Source organism: Triturus cristatus, chromosome 8, assembly GCF_964204655.1.
Source record: "Triturus cristatus chromosome 8, aTriCri1.1, whole genome shotgun sequence".
Classification (NCBI taxonomy): domain Eukaryota; kingdom Metazoa; phylum Chordata; class Amphibia; order Caudata; family Salamandridae; genus Triturus; species Triturus cristatus.
Window position 1 is genome coordinate 1,128,271,309 of NC_140591.1, and position 20,123 is coordinate 1,128,291,431.

The 20,123-nt window shown below is 47.4% G+C and overlaps 1 protein-coding gene across 2 annotated transcripts in view; it reads right to left on the reverse strand.

Annotated features, from left to right (window-relative positions):
- NPAS2 (neuronal PAS domain protein 2) overlaps positions 1 to 20,123 on the reverse strand; it is a 491,193-nt gene that overhangs the window by 33,283 nt on the left and 437,787 nt on the right. The window contains exons 16-17 of one of the 2 annotated variants that reach the window (XM_085622764.1): positions 12,619 to 12,810; positions 2,807 to 2,985 (exon numbers count right to left, since the gene is read on the reverse strand). In XM_085622764.1, the coding sequence (XP_085478890.1) occupies positions 2,807 to 2,985; positions 12,619 to 12,810 (371 nt within the window). The remainder of the gene's footprint in view (positions 1 to 2,806; positions 2,986 to 12,618; positions 12,811 to 20,123) is intronic. The other variant, XM_085622765.1, reaches the window with a different exon arrangement.

Genomic DNA, 20,123 nt, shown 5'->3' on the forward strand with positions numbered 1-20,123 from the left:
CCACCAAACGGGTAGGGCAGTGGGGCAAGGGGGGGGAAGAAGGAAGCAGTCCCCCGCGGCACGCCCCGGACCATAGGCCAGAGCAGATCAGTGCGGCGGATGGTGGCAATCCGGTAGATGGGCCCCGTCTCACGAGCTCTTAGCATCCGGGCCGGTCCGCCCGGCGATCAGGGCCCTGCGGCCGGGGGGGTCCGGGGAGGCGTCCGGGACCCGTCGCCCCTCCCGCAGCGCTCCGCAGGCCAAGGTGTTCCCCCGCGGGTCTCCCCCGCCGCCACACAACTGACACCAGATTGCGGCCTGCGCCCCTCGTGTGGCGCCGCGGGCGCTCGTAGCGGGCGCCGCCGGTCGAAGAACCGGCCGAGTGCACGTCCCTGCAGCGGTGCCGCATCCAGCTGGCAGAACTCAGTCCCCGCGGCACCAAAGCGTCCCAAAATTGCAGCGGGGGTGGGGCAGCAGCTCCTCCGCAAGCGTCAGGAAGCGGAGCGCGCCCAGGCCATCAGCAACGGAGGATGAGCGGATGCGAGGGGTCAGGCATCGCGGAGCTCTACCTCGGCGCGGCCATCTTGGCTAGCGCCACCTAGCGCTCCCTCGCCAATTAGGAATTTACCACTGTCCAAATGGGAGTCACAACAAGTTTACAACATGAATGCAGAATTGCTATGAGAATAAATATTTATGTCAATTCAAACTGCAAGTCAACATTGCAATGTTGAGCTGTTCAACCATGGGTAAATTCCAGGGGCCAGATTTACTTAGGGCTTGCGTTGCCCTTGCATCACAAGATGAGGCAAGGCAATGCAAGCCATTAAGTGGGATTTGCAAAGCCACCTTGCGTGGCTCTAACATGGCTTAGTAAATCTAAGGTAAAGCAAGGCAGCGAATTTCGCTGCCTTGTGTTTCCATGCAGCAGGGAGGCATTCAATGTGTGCAGTGCCATGCATCCACCCATGGATTTTGGAGCATTCCGAGATTTACAAGGAGTTGTAAACCTGGGAATGCCTCAAAATGGTATGCTTTTGAGACCCAGGTGTAAGGAGGAGTATCTTTATTTGTTCTTGTTACTTCCTTTTTCTATGTCGGATGCATTCAGCATCGCACATAGAAAAGGGAAAATGCCTTTAAAGATTCTTTTTGCGCAGGAAGGTGTACCTTTCTGCAGAAAAACTATTTTGCCTGTCACGCAGGCACCCTTGCAGTATGGCACAAGGCCGTCTGCATTAGCACTAGAAAGCACACAGTGTGTCAGTACAGAGAGGCAGCAGAAATGCACCATATCTCAGTAAATATAGCGCTTTTCTGATGTCTTCCTTTCGCGCAACACAGTGCAGCAAGTTGCCTTGCTCTGCTGCTGGAAATGTTAGTAAATATGTCCCCAGGTTATAGAGTTAAAGTAATGCTTATAGTCTTGGGTCAGATTTACTACCATTTTACGCAAAGTAGCGCAGCAAGGCAACTTGCTGTGCCGCGTGAAAGGGGAATATCTGAAATGCGTCATATTTACAAACCACCTAATAAAATCACTAGTTTATTAGAATGTTATGATTCTACGGAACTAGATTGGTTGCAGAAGTAAGTAAGAACAGTTAAAGTCACACCTATCATTATTGATTGAAGGTAAGGGATACAGGCCGAAGGGTTTAACTTGTTTTTTTCAAAAATAGAAGTTGTAAAAAGAGGAACAAGTTAAAAACCAACATTAGCTTGTGGGAGTACTCTAAACTCAAGAACAAAATAAGTCAAGAAAAGCTTGCTTCTTATTTAAACATCTCACCTCGTATAGCATGTTTGCCATTACCTCATTTTTACATTGGGAATAAACAATTCTTTGCTGTGAACTACGAGTCTATAATACTAGCGAGGGTTTCTGATGCATTACAAGCCACTAGTACAGAGATCAAAATTGTAATAACTGTCACTAAGACCCCCAGGTAATAACAGATGTGTGATTCACAATAACCTGCTGTTATTGTATATATACTTTTGTTATGTATGGCCTAAAGTATAGCCGTTTGTTTCAAATATGAAAATGTTCATTGGAAGCAAGAAGTCCAACACTGCAAGACACAAAGTGGCATTCGCTACTGTAAAGAAAAGAAATATAAATAGTTGATTTATGTTTACTGAATTCAGTCTGTAGAGTTATTACTGTTAGCATTTGTATGCTTTGCTTTTTAGGGTGCTTTTTTGAAAGCATGTTTTGCTAGCTGCAGTGGGGGTTTGGTGCAGCAGCCAGGGCAGCTGACCTTGGAGCACAGGGCTCACGGTTCGATTCCCAGCTCCGACAGCAGCTCAGCTCAGCACCGTGTGACTCTGGGCAATAGCTCACTTAATTTCCACAACGGCCCCCAGCACCTTGAGACCCGTCGGGGTGAGTAGTTCAAGCTTTACAAATATGGAATTTTTTGAAAGCTTTTATTTGGAATGCCAATAAAATGAAGTGCAAAGGAGTGTTTTTGATTACAATGTAATGCTTGCAGATAGTACTGTGGGGAGTCATTTTAAAAAGTCAACAACTACTTCTCAAGTATTAGAAAGAATATCAGCATTTTATTAAACACAATCATCAAAAGATAAAAAGTAAATGGCTCTATATACAAACATTTATCATTATACAATACAATAACAATACAAGGGAGTTTGTAGCATCAACTCTATGAATGCTTGGAAAAATAATTCACTGCTGAATGGTATGTAAATAAACCAAAAACATACTTACACAGTGCAATGCTGGAACAGTTCTTGTCTAAAACAATGTTTAATAATTAATATTCAAATAATACGCTTTATAAAAATGTTCAGAAATTACCGGAGTTGTCTGTCTTGATTTAAATCAGGACTCAGCAGTCCTTGGCTGTTTTCTTCTGCTGGGGCACAGTGTGGTGATAAAGCTACAGCCTTGGAAAGCATAGCAGTACTGTAGAGTTGGGATGGCATGCTGCTGACCATCTGCTGGTCACTACTCTGCATTTGTTGTGTTTCCTGACCCTGAAACAGAGTTTATTAAGCAGCAGGTTAGTAAGTATCACTTATCCTAGACAACTTTTCCAGTGAACTGATATCAATATTGCTCTTTTTTAAATCATCTTAAAGTAATGTTAGGAGGTAAACTAAAATGCTTTTCACGGTGCTTGAAATAATGAAGGGATGATGTATTAACAGTTATGCTGTTTCCATTCTGGGATTTTAAAAAATCACTTAGTTTTTAAATATTTAAATAATATTTCCATTAAAATAACATATCAATAGGCTTTCCTGTTTTCAGTTTCTATTTTTGGCAAATCCTGGTGGTGTTTTTTCAGTGTTTTCCATTGATTTCACTACCTCAACAAAACGGTGCTTTTCAGTGGTTACTCATTTTCGCGACATAAAAAACAACTGAAACAGTGTTTTACCGGTGTTTATGGAGCGCTTTGCTTTTATTGCTGCTTTTTCCATTTTTCTTCAGAAATTGTATACTGCTCTACATTTCAGACTGACGAGGCGTCAAAGCGCTTTTCCAACGAGTAGCACTCTGCTCAGGAATCCATAAAGGATTAGTGTTAAATTAGTATAGTGAAATGTGAAAGTAATTTGAGTGGTGGATATTAGTCAATTATTTTGATTGAGAAAGATAGCGGAGGAATAGAAGGGGGAAAAAGGTTTGCATTTATATAGTGCTTGTTACCCCCGAAGTGGTGTTGAAGCGCTTTTTTGGCGAGTAGCACGCTACTCCAGAACCCATTAAAGGATTAGTGTTGAATTAGTATAGTGAAATATGAAAGTAATTTGAGTGGTGAATATGTTAGTCCGTTATTATTATTATGAGTAGTAGTAGTAGTAGTAGAAGAAGCAGTCGCAGCTCCTCGTGGGAGTGCTGCGGGGCGGGGGAGGGACAGGGTGGGGGTAGTATACTCCGGCATAAGGCCAAACGGAGTTCAGTTAATAAATAAATAAAACAAATTTCATTGCGTGAGCTGCAATGCATCGATGCAATGCAGCGTGCGCAATGAAATTCGTTTTATTTATATATTTATTAACTGAACTCTGTTCAGCCTTATGCTGGAGTGTGCTACCTCCCCACCCTGCCCCTCCCCCCTCCCCCACACACTGCCCCGCAGCACTCCCATGAGGAGCGTCGACTGAGAAGGAGAAGTCATCCTTATCTATTATAACTACCATTAGGTCGTTATTACTATCCCTAATATTTTTTTTTTTTTGAAAAATTTTATTGTGCAGAGAAAAGGGTACAAGCACGGGCCTACAACCGCCTGGGCCGGCCGCTAGTAGTCAAAGTGATCAAGCAGTTCAAAAAACAATGACTGGCCCACAGGGGCTCCGCTATATTACAGAAGATCAGACTGCACATAAGGGAAGTCAGGATACACACTTTTAACATAAATAACAACAAAAATAAAGAAAAACAAAAAGCAAGGCGAAACGACATGAAATGGGCGTCGAACCACAGCCGGGGGACTCCACACCAGACCACCCGAGGGCGGTCAATAAAAAGGAGGCCTGAGAGGGAGGGGGGGGGGCCACGGGAGAACCAAATCTATACTCAGATGTGCGAGATAAGCAAGGAACCCTCAAGGATCAGGGGGACAAGGCAACCTCAGACGTATCCACCAGGGGGGGAGCACAGATAGTCCCGCGATACACATTCCACTGCCCCCAGATTCTCTATCCCTAATATTATTGTTAAATTTATTATTACTTTTACTATGATTATTATACACATTACAAACCCTCTCTTAAGTGAGAAAGCTGGTCTACTCCCATACTTTTCAGACAGATGGACTAACAAATGATAAGTTAGAGAGAGCTAACTGGATTGTCACAACTATTCATTAAAGCTGTGACAAAAAACCTTAATATCATATCTTTGCAATGCATCTGTTGTAGTGCTTTCTCATTTAAAATCCATTTTCAGGTGTTAGAAACGTGGTTATACGGTTTAAAACCTGAATTATATATAAGCCTAGCGGGCTACCAAGATGGCCGCGTAGGTGCGAGGCTCCGGAGGACCTCCGCGACCTCCTATCACTATCCTGAACATATCCTGTCCCAGATGAGGGGACTGTGTTGGTGAGCCCGAGCTGAGGTGGCGCCCGTTTGCCGCTTCCAAATCGGACCTCGGACACCGACTTTAACACCGATTGAGGTTTGCGGCCTTCTCCCAGCCGAACCCCGGATTTGGTTGTGGGGCGATCCAGTGACGAAGTGAATAACAGCGGCGGACAGGGCTTGGTGGCTCGCGTGACCCGCACTTTCACTTTCGCTTTCGTACCCTCCTTGCTGTCTATGCGAGGTTGGGTCACGGGGCTTTGTGTGTTGGTGTGGCCTCGCTGGGGGACCCTGCCTGCCCGCCGGCTGTGATCCGCCCCGCAGATCTGGGGTGGCACCCCCCCGGAGCCCGTGGACCTGCTTGCCCGCCCTTCACGACGTGGCTGGTGCGATCGGGAGACTGAGACCATGGCCACGAAACAAGATGGCGATCGGGCAAAGGTAAAATCGACCCGGCGTGGCACAGCCCATCAGTCCAACAGCATGGATCGCTATACCCTCCAGAAGGGATCTCCTGAGGTGCCACGCAAGTCCCCTGAGGGCCCTACTGATGCCCCCGATCTGCCCACGGATCTGACTCTGCGGGATGTCATGGGCGCCATCGCCGAGATGAAGGCCTCTGTGAGCCAGCGTTTTGACACTCTGGCGCAGAAGATCAACTCGGTCCTCGTAGATGTTGGCCTGATAAGGGCCGATCTCTCCAAGACCAACGACCGAGTCGATTCTTTGGCCCACACCGCATCGGGCCTTACGACAGATGTGGCGGCCCTGCAAACGGAGGTGCGCCGGCTTGCTCGGGCGAGTGCGCTGATGGATCGTCGCCTGGAGGACTCCGAGAGTCGGGCCCGGCGTAACAACATCCGTATCATCGGGGTGCCTGAGGGACGTGAGGAAGCGGCGGCGGACCTTTTCGTGGAAGACCTGATCGTTACCCATCTCCAGCCACGGGGGCTGAGTAAATTCTTTGCTGTGGAGAGGGCCCACAGGGTTCCCGGGGGAAGGCCTAAGGTCGGAGCCGCTCCGAGACCTCTCGTCGCCCGGATTTTTAATTTTCGGGACAGAGACGCTATCCTGCAACCCTCCAGACTACAGGGACCGATTAGACTTGATAATATGGACATTAATTTCTATCCTGATTTCACCCCTGCGGTCCAGAAGCAGAGACTGAGCTTCCTTGGTGTCAAGCGCCGTCTTCGGGACCTAAATCTCAAATACGCCATGCTCTTCCCAGCTAAGCTGCGAGTGGAGGTGGAAGGTCGCACACACTTTTTTGATCGTCCCGAAGCGGCCGGGGACTGGCTGGATACTCTTTCTGGAGATCGGGATCGGGGTGGCGGGGGGGGAGCGGCCAGGGGAGAGGGCTCGCCGGATCAAGACTGAGGGACTAATATTAGGCCTCGCTCGGGACAAAAATGATGCCACTTTTGACTATACGTCGGATTGCTTAAGTTCCCCTCCTATGGAGGTTGTGTGGGGTCTCTTGGGGTTCTCCCTCCTCCTCTGGGGGTCTAGTTAGTTTAACTATCTATGGGGCGACAGGCACACTGCACGTTGGGGGGGGCTGTCTGGGCTCATGCAGGGGTGCAGGGAGGGGGGAGTTTTGTTGGGGTGGGTGGGCAGGGATGGGGCGTTGTTCGTTATTATCACAAGGCAACCCTTTTTTTGTGTAGGCTCTACTGTGCTCTCGGGGGGATGAATGATGGTTTTTGTGTAGGATGGGGGGTAGGGAATTAACTTTGTTGTCTTGGAACGTCAATGGACTGGGGGACAGGATCAAACGAGGTGTGGTCCTACAGTATCTGAAGCGACTCTCGCCTGATGTGGTCTTCCTGCAGGAGACACACCTTATTGGCAATTCCTTCTGCGCCATGAATCGGCGTGGCTACCGCCTCGTGGCCCATTCGGGCTTCACGTCAGGCTCGAGGGGTGTGGGTATCATGGTAAAGAACTCGCTCCCGTTAGAAATTGATGAGGTGCTCCACGACGACAGGGGACGTTACACTGTCTTGGTGGGGAGAATGGAGGGCAAAGTGGTTGTCTTTGTGTCAGTGTACGTCCCACCAGGGCTGCAGTCGACCACCTTTGCAGATCTGGGGCGCCTCCTCCTTGGCCTTCCGGGGGGGCTTCTGGTGGTGGGGGGGATTTCAACGCAGTGGTTTCTGGGACTGTGGATCGTCACCCCCCTAGGGACCTCCCCCGGGCACAGGCGTGGCTATCCGGCCTCTTGGATACACTGGGATTGGTGGACTGCTGGCGCTTAAAACATCCCACGCAGCTGCAATACACTTTCCACTCGGGGGCCCATGGTAGTCTCTCACGGCTTGATTATGTCCTTGTCCCGGCGGCCCATGTCGGGAGGGTGGGGGAGGTGCGCCATTTGGCACGGGGTATCTCGGACCACTCCCCGCTATTGTTGCATTTTGATGTCTTTCCGAGGGCTGAGAGCAGGGTGGTCCCAATCAATTCCTGGTACCTGCGCGACCCCACCATTCGCGCTGACTTGATTAAATCCCTCCAGCGCTATTTTGAGGAGAATGTGGGGTCAGTGCCTTCAGCTATCTCCCTGTGGGAGGCCTTCAAAACAGTACTTAGAGGGGAGGCCCTATCCCTTATTTCCCACGCCCGGAGGCGCGAGCGGGAGGAGGTGACCCGGGTGGAGGCTGAAATAGCTGAGCTGGAGGGTAATCTAGATGATGGGGTGACGGAGGCTGCATTACATGTCCTCCAGCTCAAGCAGACGGCTTATAGGGCCCTCGTTACGGAGGCGGCCAGGGGCCTCAGTAGAGAGCAACAGGGGCGAATGTATGATGTGGGTGATAAGGCTGGTAAACTGATAGCGTGGTTGGATAAAAAGGAGAGAGCGAATCGTGTGGTCCCGCTGATTGAGAAAACGAATGGTGTGTGTGTAACTGAGCCAGAAGAAATTGTCTCCTGTTTCGCGGAGTATTTCCGCGAGGTGTATTCCCCGGTCTCTTCTTGCTCGGAAGAGGATTCCCGTGCTCTGCTCAGGGATATCGCGCTGCCTTCCCTGTCCGGGGAGGACAGGGTGTCGCTGGACGCCGCTCCCACCTCCGACGAAATCGCCCTCGCCATACGCTCGGTCGCTTCTGGCAAGGCCGTGGGCCCGAATGGTATCCCTATCGAGCTGTATAAGCTGCGACCGGATACATTGGCGCCTCACCTCCGCGCAATGTTCCTCGCGGCCCACTCGCTGGGCTCCCTCCCGCTTGACCAGCGTCTGGCTACAATCGTGGTGATCCACAAGGAGGGGAGACCTCGGGATCGGGTTACTTCTTATCGGCCTATCTCACTACTGAATGTGGAGCCCAAAATTCTCGCTAAGGTACTCGCCAGTCGGCTGGTCGGTGTGGTGGGAGATCTGGTTCATCAGGACCAGTCTGGCTTCATTCCCCATCGCAATACAGCCCTTAATCTGTGGCGTTTGCATGGGGTGCTTGCGCGCGTCCCATTCATACGGGAGCCGGCCATTTTGGCGTCCTTAGACGCCACCATGGCGTTTGACACGCTTGAGTGGCCATACATCTGGGCGATGCTTGCTAAGTTCGGGTTTGGCCCAGGATTCATCAGTTGGGTCAAATTGTTGTATGCGGGCCCATTGGCACAGGTAGTCGTGAACGGAAGAGTATCGGCCCCGTTTGAGCTGAGCCGGGGCACGCGGCAGGGCTGTCCCCTGTCGCCGCTTCTTTTTGCGCTTGCCTTGGAGCCCCTGGTGGAGTGGCTGCGGTGGGAGCCTTCCATCCGTGGTCTCCGTTGGACCCCCGAGTATGAGGACCGCGTATCCCTATACGCTGATGACATCCTTCTGTACCTAGCCTCCCCACGTAAATCACTTATAGTCCTAGTTGATGTTTTACACTCGTTTGGTCGTAACTCCGGTCTCGTCATCAACTGGGCTAAATCGTGTGTGTATGTTCTCTCTGGGGAGGCTCCTATTCTCCCGCGGGGCTGTCCGATCCAGATCGCCCCGCAGGGATTTCGGTACCTGGGTGTCTTCATTACTCTGGACCCGGAGGCCCGGTATGAACGGAATCTGCTTCCCCCCCTCCAGCATTTGCGGGTAGATGTCGCACGCTGGCGGCGCCTGCCGCTTTCGCCGCTCGGCCGGGCGGCACTGTTCAAGATGATGTCTCTGCCGCGTTTTCTGTACGCTCTGCAGAACACTATGGACTTGGTCCCGGCGCGCTACTTCCGTGAGGTGGAGAGTCTGCAACGCCGCCTGTTCTGGGACGGGAGGCCGCGTATTGCTCTGGCTAAGCTGACGCTCCCATGGTTTGACGGGGGGATTGCCCTCCCGGATATTAAACGGTACTATTGGGCCTCCCAGCTCGCTGCCATTAACCATGGCCTCTACGGGCCCGCCTTAAACCCGGCATTTGAAATGGACAAGATGCTCCTGCCAGGTGGCGATTACAATCGAGCGCTCTACTCTAGCGCGCCCGACGCTCGTCTGACGGGCCCCACGCGTGTCATGGTGCAAGTCTGGCACGCGGCCAATGCAGCTATGGGGTGGAAGGACCGTTTGACCCGGGCGTCACCACTATACGCGTCTGAGCGGTTAGGTTCCCTGTGGACCTCTAAGGGCTTCGAGAAGTGGGACATAATAGGTATCAGTAAAGTGGGGGATCTTTGGACGAGGGGAGGATTTAAAACGTTCGATATGCTGCAAACGGAATTCCAGTTGCAGGGCAGTGAATACTTCCGGTATTTGCAGGTCCGTCATGCGCTGGGCTCCGTTTTCTCGGACGTTGCCTCCATCCCGGAATATTCCCCCCTGGAAGATAGAGTGCTGGATGGGCACGTCCCGGACAGCACGATCTCACTTATATACAAAAAGCTGATAAACGACCGCTCGGGCCTGTTGACTGCCCTTCGTGCGGCTTGGGTTGCCGACGGGCTGGAGTTGGACGACGAGGACTGGACCTCCGCGGTGGCCTCCCCGAAGGAGGTGGCCATACCGGCTCGCCTTCGCTTCGTCCAGCTCAAGATACTCCACCGGGTCTACATGACGGGGCCAAAGCTTCTGCGTATGGGCTGTGCCGGAGATGGGTTGTGTAAGCGTGGGTGTGGTGCTTTGGGGACCTTTATGCATATTTTGTGGGAGTGCCCGGAGGTAGAGGAGTTCTGGCGTGGTGTACATGAGGTGCTGCGACTGGTTACGCATGTGGCGCTGTTGCCTGAAGCGAGGAGATGCCTGTTGAATGTGTGGGAACCGACTGATTACTCAGCGCCGCAGACGTGGTGGGTGACTCTGGGATATATGGTAGCCAAGCGTGATATTGCTCAACTGTGGGGATTCCAGAGGCCCCCGACGGTCTCGGCCTGGAAAGAACACATGGACTGGTGCATGTTTCGCGAAAAAGTGGTGTATGTGGCGAGGGGTAAGCCTGGGACATGGGTGAAAGTATGGGGCCCCTGGAACGCCTACCGAGGGGGTATCTGCGCGCCACCGCTGCTGCCTGATCCCTCGCCAGCCCCATCCCCTTAGCCGACTCATTCCCCCGCTGCCGGGCATTGGGTTCCCCCAGTCCTCGCTTTGATCTCTTCCCCCTCTTCACACTTCTGTGTATAGTTGGGATCCCCCCTCTTGGGGAGCACGTGCTGCTATTTTTGATTGTGGGTTGCCTTGTGGGTGTGGTTTTAATTTTCGTTGTTCTTAATTTAAAATGAAACCGCATAATGGGGCCTGGATGATGTGGTTTTTGACATTGTTATCTACTGAGAAATGCTCCTCCTGTAATACCACGTGTTCCATAAATGTATGTCGTATGTTCCTACCATTGCTAGCGGCCGGCCGGAAGGTTGTGGGCCCATACTTGTATACTTTTAAGACCTGTAATAAACGGTTTAAAAAAAAAAAAAAAAAAAAACCTGAATTATAATTTGCAGAGTTATTTACACAATATTTGCTGTTAATTTAGCTAACTAATAAGAATCTCAAAGTCACTATGGGGCATATTATCAAGGTCTGGAGTTAAAATTATCGCCGCTTTATCGGCAGAAAACTGCAGCTAAAGCAGCGATAATGGGCTTGATAATATCCTGTAGAGAATTCCCTTAGAAGCCCATGTTCTGGTGTGAACATGGGCTTCTATTGGAATTCTCCAGGGCATATTATCAAGCCCATTATCGCCGCTTTAGCGGCAGTTTTCTGCTGATAAAGCGGCAATAATTTTAACGCCGAACCTTGATAATATGCCCCTATTTTCGGTCAAAACTAGGGAGCTGGATAGTAGTTTGTCACAAACATGCTCTTCACTTGCATGTGCAATTCAGTCCCCCGAGATCTGGATCAAAGCCACACCTAATTCACTAAAAAGAAAAGAAAACAACAATCTCCGTTTGCCTGCATCACCAGCATTAAATATTTCAGAGTGCTCCCTCGAGGAAATCTGATTGGGTTTTGAGAAATACTGTGACAATGCAGGCCTTGCAAATAAGGTCACTGGATTCATGCAATTTTTACGGCTGTAGCGTTTTCTGCACAATTGTGAATTTGTCCCATTTGCCACAAAATCTATCATCTTCAACTCAATCTACAGATCTAGCAACAAAAAAAAAACCTGTTTCTAGCTCTAACAGATAAAAAGTTGTAAAAAACGCACCGACACAAACTGCTTCCTTCTCTGTAATGCTTTGGCTCCATCAAGTGGCCAAGTGGTGCAACAACAATGAAAATCAGTGACACTCGGTTTAAACCAGGTCTGCTGATTTTCATTCGGTAGGGTACTCTCGGGCACAGTCGGTTTTAACCGACTTCCGGACAGCCTGCATATCAACAATACCTGGCAGTTTAACCCCTTCGCCGTGGCACAAATTCCGCCGTAGTGCTGGGGGGTTTGGGGGCAGCGCGGGCGCCGCCATGCTCATGACGGAACCACGCCGTCATGAGTCACGGGCGAGCTGTGCTCATGACGGAGTCATTCCGTCACGACTCCGCCCACTCGCGCTAATCGCCCGCACAGGCGGGGAATCAGCGCCGCGTGGGCGGAGCGGCCGCCAACGGCCACAGCATGACGGAACCACTCCGTCATGAGCACACGGCGCCCGTGGCTCATGACGGAGTGGTTCTGTCATGAGCAGCGATGCGGTTAATAAACAGTGGATTTCATGTCCACTAATATGTCCCAAAAAATACAAAGGAAATGATTTATACTAATTCAGTTACATTTTCTTTAATTCCACTTAATTCTCTGTGACCTAAATGTATTCAATTTCTACCACTGGCACTATTGCATTTTAGTGTTCTTTTAGTGGATATGATTAACAATGGCTTTATAAATATTGTCTCACATGAGCTGGTTATATACTTTTAAATGATTAGGCCAAATTTAATCTAATTCACCAATTAGATTCGAGTTTTTGAAGAAGCTCGCTCATGTTCTACTAAGATGGAGGTCTACAGGTACCAATATACTTTTCCTTGAGAGTTAAATTTCCAGCTCACACGTATCAATTATTTCGCTTCCAACACAGCTTTTGCTAATATCAAATTCCATCTTAAATCCATTTCTTGAGCACCCAATTATACATCTTTTGATTAGACAACAAGTTTACCTGGCTTGATATCACTTTAGTCTCACTTAGTGTAAGCTGAGAGGATGGTAGATGCAGGGATGGTTCAAGACCGGAGAGAAGTTGCTGCTGGGAGACCACTCTGGATCTAAGTTGGAGTTGTTCCTGCTGTTTTTCTTCTTCTTGAGAGATATTTCCGAAACTCGCAAACATTGTTTGTGGCTGCAAAAACATCTGTTGAAATTAGGTTAAGAGATACATTTTAGCTGGCTCTGTGTGACATTTTTGCCTTTTAAATGTGAAACCGAATCACTATGGGCCAAATCATGATATTTGGTCTGTAAGGTGGCGTGGCTTACTTTTGTAGTACTCCTGACTTACTCATGATTTTCAGAGGGCTAATTCTTGGAATTAAGGAGTACTACATGAGTAAATGACAGCAAGTGCTTTTTGAATTGATGACTTAAGGTAATAGACATATGAGTCCAAACATTTTTACGAACAAGATACCATTCGTTCATACGCTCTAAAGCAGGACATTGAATAACTTTTCTATGAAAGAGAGCAATAGCCCTTGTCATGACAGTAATTACAAAGGAGAGGTTTTCCATGGACAATCAAAGAGCATGGTAGATGTTCATCTCCATTAGGTCCAAATTCTCTATGAATATACATATCTAAATTACAAGGGGCCCGATTCACAGAACTAACTCAAGACAAAATCCTAAACTTACTACCATTTTGGTATTCACAGAAGGCACTTACTCATTTTGGTATTCACAGAAGGCACTTACTCATTTCGGTATTCACAGAAGTTAGGAGTCCTAACTTTAGGACTCCTAAATGCCTTCTGTGAATACCGAAAGTCTTAAAATTAGGATTTTTCTCTGTTTAGGAGTAGTAAAGTTAGGACTTCTAACTTTAGGACTCCTAAATGCCTTCTGTGAATACCTAAAGTCGTAAAGTTAGGATTTTTCTCAGTTTAGGAGTAGTAAAGTTAGGAGTCCTAACTTTACTACTCATAAACTGAGAAAAATCCTAATTTTAAGACTTTCGGTATTCACAGAAGGCATTTAGGAGTCCTAAAGTTAGGACTCCTAACTTCTGTGAATACCGAAATGAGTAAGTGCCTTCTGTGAATACCGAAATGGTAGTAAGTTTAGGATTTTGTCTTAAGTTAGTTCTGTGATTCGGGCCCATCGTATCTTTCTTTACCTATGCTAAATTTCAACAACCCATCAAACCATGCGACCTCATTTTTCCCAATATATTATTGTAACAAATGTGTGTCATACATGAATGGAATTTCCAACAACCAAAAAACAAAGAACTACCTCATTCGCCTGTACATTTTTTCATAACATTTAATAAACTATGTATAAAACTGACTATCTTTGGGCATTAGGTCAGGCAAAGTAAAGGAGAAAATGTGCTTGAAGAAATCTCGGGCCCAAGAGAATTATAACATAGCACTCTACCACTAAAACCATCAAGAAATAGCACTTACCTGCTTTACGTGGCCAATAAGCGTTTGGAAAAGTGATCTTATCTGGCTGTATGAACCTCTTGCAAAGGTTTAGGTGTTGTTTGCTAGCTTGAGCCACATGACTTGTTCTTGTGCGCATCAGATGACGTAAATAATATGAGAACAGACTTTAGGGCATTGATTATTAGTGCTCCGGAGGTTGGTGTGCTATTTGTCGCACCCATTAAAAAACGACACCCCTGTGTTTGGTATTTTAACAATGCAATAAATAGAATACACCAGGTAAATACGAGATGAGGAGAGGGTTAAGTGTGCCTGATAACAAACTAAACAAGGAGTAGAACCATCAATATATTTGATACTGGAAGTAAGACTATTAAAAACATACCATAAATCAGTCTAATTAAGAGGAAGCACAACTGACCAACTGGGTAAAGGTATGGACAGCAGCAGCCCGTGCAGGTAACAGCAGTGGGGCCAGGTGGGGGGGGGGCAATTTTGACAGACAACGACGAGGGCAAATGAATTATTAAATTTTTCTCTTGGTCGTCTGTCGAACCCCCCCCCCCCCAACCCAGCCCCACCGCGGCTGGGTATGGGTGAACCTCTTACAACATCCCTATATATAGTGAATTGTAGCCCTGAGGTTGCGACATTAACCGTCATAAAAAATGTTGGAAGAATCCAGGAAATAAACATGCAGGGTGATTTCAAGTGATCAGATGGAGTTTTATTTTCATTACATTTACATATATGAAAATTATTACATTTACAAAATGCCCCTCAGATCTAGGGTCGTGTTGATAAAGGAGGTCCAGGACCTGGACAAGACTATACAAACCTGAGGGTTGTAATGCTATTGACTGACTCAATGTTGCTTGAAGTGCTATGTTGAATTTGAAGCACATATTACACATTGAAACCTCAAAAATTGAGCATGATATGCAGATTGTGGTGTTGTGCTGGTAATTACCTGGTGCTAATTGTGATCCCTGCGCAAACAGATGTCTGCGCAGGGGTCCTTAATTAACAAGGCATTCATAATTAAGGCGTAGTTGTTAGTAACAATCCAATGACTTCATTCTTTATTTTGAGTTTTTGTGGGGAGAAACTTACTTTGTTGTGTTTATTTCTTTTTTTTTTAACAAAGGCTGATTAATTTCTTTGCTTGATAGGTATTTGCATCTGTTTCTTTTCTTTATATGTGTGGATGTTTATTTCGTCGTTTTTAGGTCTCGCGTCTAGCGATGCAGTGCGCAATACTGCTCACGCAGCGAGAGTCCTTTTGTCTGGGGTTCCAAAACGGAGCCAGGAATCGCACACGCTCATGCTTGTGCTTTTCCTTTTGTGCCCCGCTATTGGCCTTTGCGTGCGTGTTTTTTACCAAGAGAGCACGCAATAGGCCAAAGGTGGGCGCACTGCTCCGCCCCTAGCCTATTGGTGTCTATTATGTGCACCAAAGGCCATGTGGTTTCAATTATCGTGCCCAGACACGGGCGCGATAATTGAAACCATATGTTTCGCTGTGGCGCGCGTGCGCGCACCACTCGCCGGCTGCTTTACCAGACTCCTGTGACCATCACCCTGTGGGGAAAGAGGGAAAGTTTGCAGGCCAATGCCTTTGCAGACACTAGCAATCTGCCACGGAACTGTCCTTGCTCCAGCCCAACCGGCCTTTCAAAGGAAACAACCCGACATGTGGTTGACTCTGCTCTCGCACTATTCTCCGATTCGATGACCGTCTCTACCCCAGCCCTTCCACTTTAAAAGGCATTGGCTTAACACGAGTCACTCCACCCTTCAACTGGCAGCCTTTCAGGGGCACCGAACCATGACGTCACGGCCTCTGCTCAAGTCTTATCAGGGACATCTTTCTAACAAGGAATTACTTGTGCCCAGGCCTTACCGCCTCTCAGAGCGAAGCTTAACGTGTTCCAACATTGTCCAGCCTTCTCTGTGATGCAATATAAAACCAAGCTATCAACACCGGGGGGGTCACGCACTGGAATGCGGTCATATGGCCAAGATCAAACAACCTGTCAACTGTAGGCAGACAATGACCAGGCAGGGGAGGTGGATTCCCACCAATGAGAGATCTGCTACCTTCACTCCCAGATGCAAGTACAGTAGCTTCCGTGAGTCTGATATTTACACAGAAGCTGATATGGAAAGGCAGTGAGCAGAGGGGTGGAGGGAGGTGAGCTTGTGCATTGGCGAGGCTGAGAGAGAGAAAGAACCAGAAGGGAGGAGGGGGGAGAGGGAAAACAGAGGATAAACTGACAGGTGAGGAGTGAGGCAAGCAAAGTGTGTGTGTGTGTATGGAAGAGAGGTGGAGGAGTGATCGAGTCTGTGTGTGGTTAAAAAAGATAGGGTGAGGAATACACGTTTGTAGGTGTGCGTGTAAAAGAGAGGAAATTACAAAAATCTGAGAGAGAGATGCAGTCTTATCAAAGGTACAGAGGAAGGGGCCGTCTCTCCAATTCAGACATCACCCATGTACTTCTGTACGCAAATGTGCATCTCGGTCTGTGTGTTTCCATCGGCCTGCTTGTGTACGCATGCATGTGTATTGGGTGATGATGATGGTGTGTGAATGCAAATGTGGTACGGGGGGTGCGTGGGCCATTATCTGTATACCTTGTCTGGGTATGTGTGTTTATCGGTAGCATGCCTGTGTGAGCATTAGTGTGATTGCCTCTGTGTGCCTTTTGTGTAGATTCATGTGTGTATGTCTTTTGTAGTTTGGTGTCTATACATATGTGCGTGGTTTGGAGTTTATGGATGCTATGAGTTTGTCTTGATGCATGTGATTCGGCGTGTGTGGCTGGTGTGTGAGTTTTAGGGGTCCAGTGTGTGTGGGTTTATGTAAGGACTAGTGTATAGTTGTTGTGCTTTGGAGAGTTTGATATGTGTTGTGGTTCAGCGTGTGGGAGGTTGTGTGCGATTTAGCGTGCGAGTGTGCGGCTGGTGCACTGGTGCTGTTTGGTGTCTGTGTATTGTTCAGAGTGTGGGAGAGTTGTGTTTTAGAGTGTGTGGCTGGTGGCGCTTATGTGCAGTTTGGTGTGTGCGTTGTGTTCAGCGTGTGGGAGGTTGTGTGTGGTTTAGGGTGTATGTGAGATGAGAGAAATATTGAGCGACAGAGAGGTGCCCCCTCCAGACTTGAAATTTAGACTATGACAAGGAGGCCCTTCTCTTCACCAGATATCCTTCGATAAACCACTGCAAAGCCAGATCAAGGATACCAAGCACTATGTAAATACCACTACAATGTAACACACTCCCTTCTTCTTCCCAGCCCCACTGGCAGCATTTACTAGTCTGTTCCTGGGGTAAAAGGACTGAGCAGCTGTGATTCAAAGCTGTGACTGTTGCTCCGAGACTGTAGGAGGAGGCGCTTTCGACTGGATCCATCCTTCTAGGCTCTTCTGGATCGGATGATGTCACATGGTTGAAGACCGAGCAAAACCCAGAGGGAATGCTTATGAATCTGTACACAAGTAGTTCTGAGGAAGATAAAGCTCACACTTTGCATCCCCGGTCCACTTTGACCGTACTCACTATGTCCCTCACACTAAACTAAATGTTAACCGTAACTCCCCACACATTCTAAACAGATCAACCTAATCACTTTGGTTATAAGTCCTCGCTCCCCTGTACCCTCTCCTTTTTAGGTCTCACCCTCTCCCCTTTCAAGAGAAATCACATGAGGCTTTTTGTTCACCTAGCGAAGCGCCCCCTTTCCCAGAACGGACTCTACCGTCACTGGATTTACAAATTTTAACACTATTTGCATTTTACATTACAATCATTTTAATACATTTTTACAAAACATATACAATATGAAAAGCAATGCCAATAGCTCAAACTTTAATAATGCGAGACCTATTGCATTGCAAATGCTTGTTAATTGAGGGTTGAGTTATGTGAAATAAAGCAATTAGAGATGGGTCATGAACATGGATAATATTGTGATAATCTCCACTGAATACCAGACCTTAATGTCAGTGTACATGATGATGAGACACCGTCCAGCCTCCTTGAATCAGTAGAGTGGGCAGGATTCATGAGTTTGTCACATGCAACTGCTCATTTTCCAGAAAAGGGATCTCAGAATTGAGCTGGTTGGGGTAGCAGTGGGGATGGTAATGAAGGAGGCGACCATGAGAGGCTGGAGGCTGACAAGTAAGCTCAGCCAAGAGGTGGGCATGCCACACTGAGCATACAGAACAGAATAGGATGCATAAGAGTCCCTTAAGAAGCATAAGGAGGGCAAAAGGGAACCTCTCCCAATCTGTTATGCTCATGGGTATGTCTCTTTTACTAGTTACTTGAGTGGCTTTCAGTACCTTAGATTAGAATAGTGAAATACATAGGTGGAATTTCAGTGGGGGAGAAAATTTTCTTCTACTAATTTTTCATACGACGACCCTCTGAACCGCTTTTGGCACTAAGCAGTGTATGACACTTTTATAAATCTCTGACCCCAAACCAGTATGTTGAAGCAGAACAGCGAGGCGGTGAGATTGATTAGACATGCTGGCATCTGGGTTGTAGGCAATACTGCTTTGTATTCGCTTTCTCTTTTCTTTTCTTTTCTTTTCAAAATATCAATGAAGAAAATTGATCCATAGAGTCTAAGGCCCTGACACTTCTTTTTTTCTTTACTTTGAATGTTTACATAATGCTATCTCAACAATAAATAAAAATGAATCAAAGGATTTCAAGTAGTGTTTGATCAATAAACGTGAATGAACATTTAAGTAGCTCCCTGTGAATTATTTTACTTATTTTGAAACGATCGACCAGGTTGGGCACCAGTAAAGTAGGTGGCAGCTAGCGCAGTGCCATCAGCATCTTTTCCCAAATATACTGAATTTAAGGCCCAAACACATTCATGAGCCTCGACTTGGTTAGCAAGTCCTAAAGGAAGAATGACTTCCTGGCAGGCACACATGGTACCTGGTTCCCATTTAAACCTGATTTCCATCTAAACCCGGTACAGCTAAATTTGAGAAGAAGAATCCACCAGGTGGCAGACTTCAAAGGCAATAGATAACCACAAAAGAAATATTAGTGCTTGTCTCATCAGCTTCAGAATGTTCGGCTCCCCAAGGCCCTCACTTTCTGCTTGCATTTATATCCGGTAGGTATATCAATGGCAGTAGCTACGGTTACAATTATATAGGCGGTCAAGCATGTGCTCAGCTCATTTACAATGAAATGTGGCACTGATATTTACAAACGCTGTAAGGAATGAATATTGGTGTTCGGTGGAACATGCTATATCTGTTATCTTTACAAATACATCTTGCACTGCTCTCAGTGGTGTTCCATATTTGGCGTGAAGCCCTGGTCGACCTAATGGAAATTTACCGCTGGCCAACACCATTCACTTTAGGAAATGACCAACAAATAAAACTACCCTGCACTCACGCATCTCACCCTATTGTCAAGAATGGGATGTAGTCATCATAATGGTAAGCAGATGGGCCTCCATGGGAGCTTTGTGCATAACACTGAGCAGGCGTGTTCATCTCACGGACAGGCGAAGGAGCATTACATGGAAGGCAGATGGTGCATTTTGTGGAAATAAGGGAGCACGGCCCAGATGTACGAAGCCATTTAGCATTACTCAATGGACCAAATTGCTATTTCACCCCGTTAAGAGATTCTTAATGGCCTTTTCAGATGTACAAAGTGCCAAACCGGTCGCAATTTACTTTCTACATGGTAGAAATTGCATATTGCAACTGCGATTTAGGAATCGCAAATAGGGCTTACATATTTGCGATTCCTAAAGCACATGTACAAAGCATTTCCTAAATGCAAATTGGGCATTTAGGAAATGCAACTATCATCAACTTCAAGTCGATGGTAACCGAGTGCAAAATAAAAGAAATGCATTAAAAATGAATTTCTTAGTGTGACATGAAGTGCACATATGCCCCAAGGTCATATATGCACTCACATGTGCACTAGGAAATTCGGAGTGCCTCCAAGGGTGCCTTAAGCTCACAGGCACACTTAGCTTTGCATTTCTTAAATGGCGATTTCCTATTAG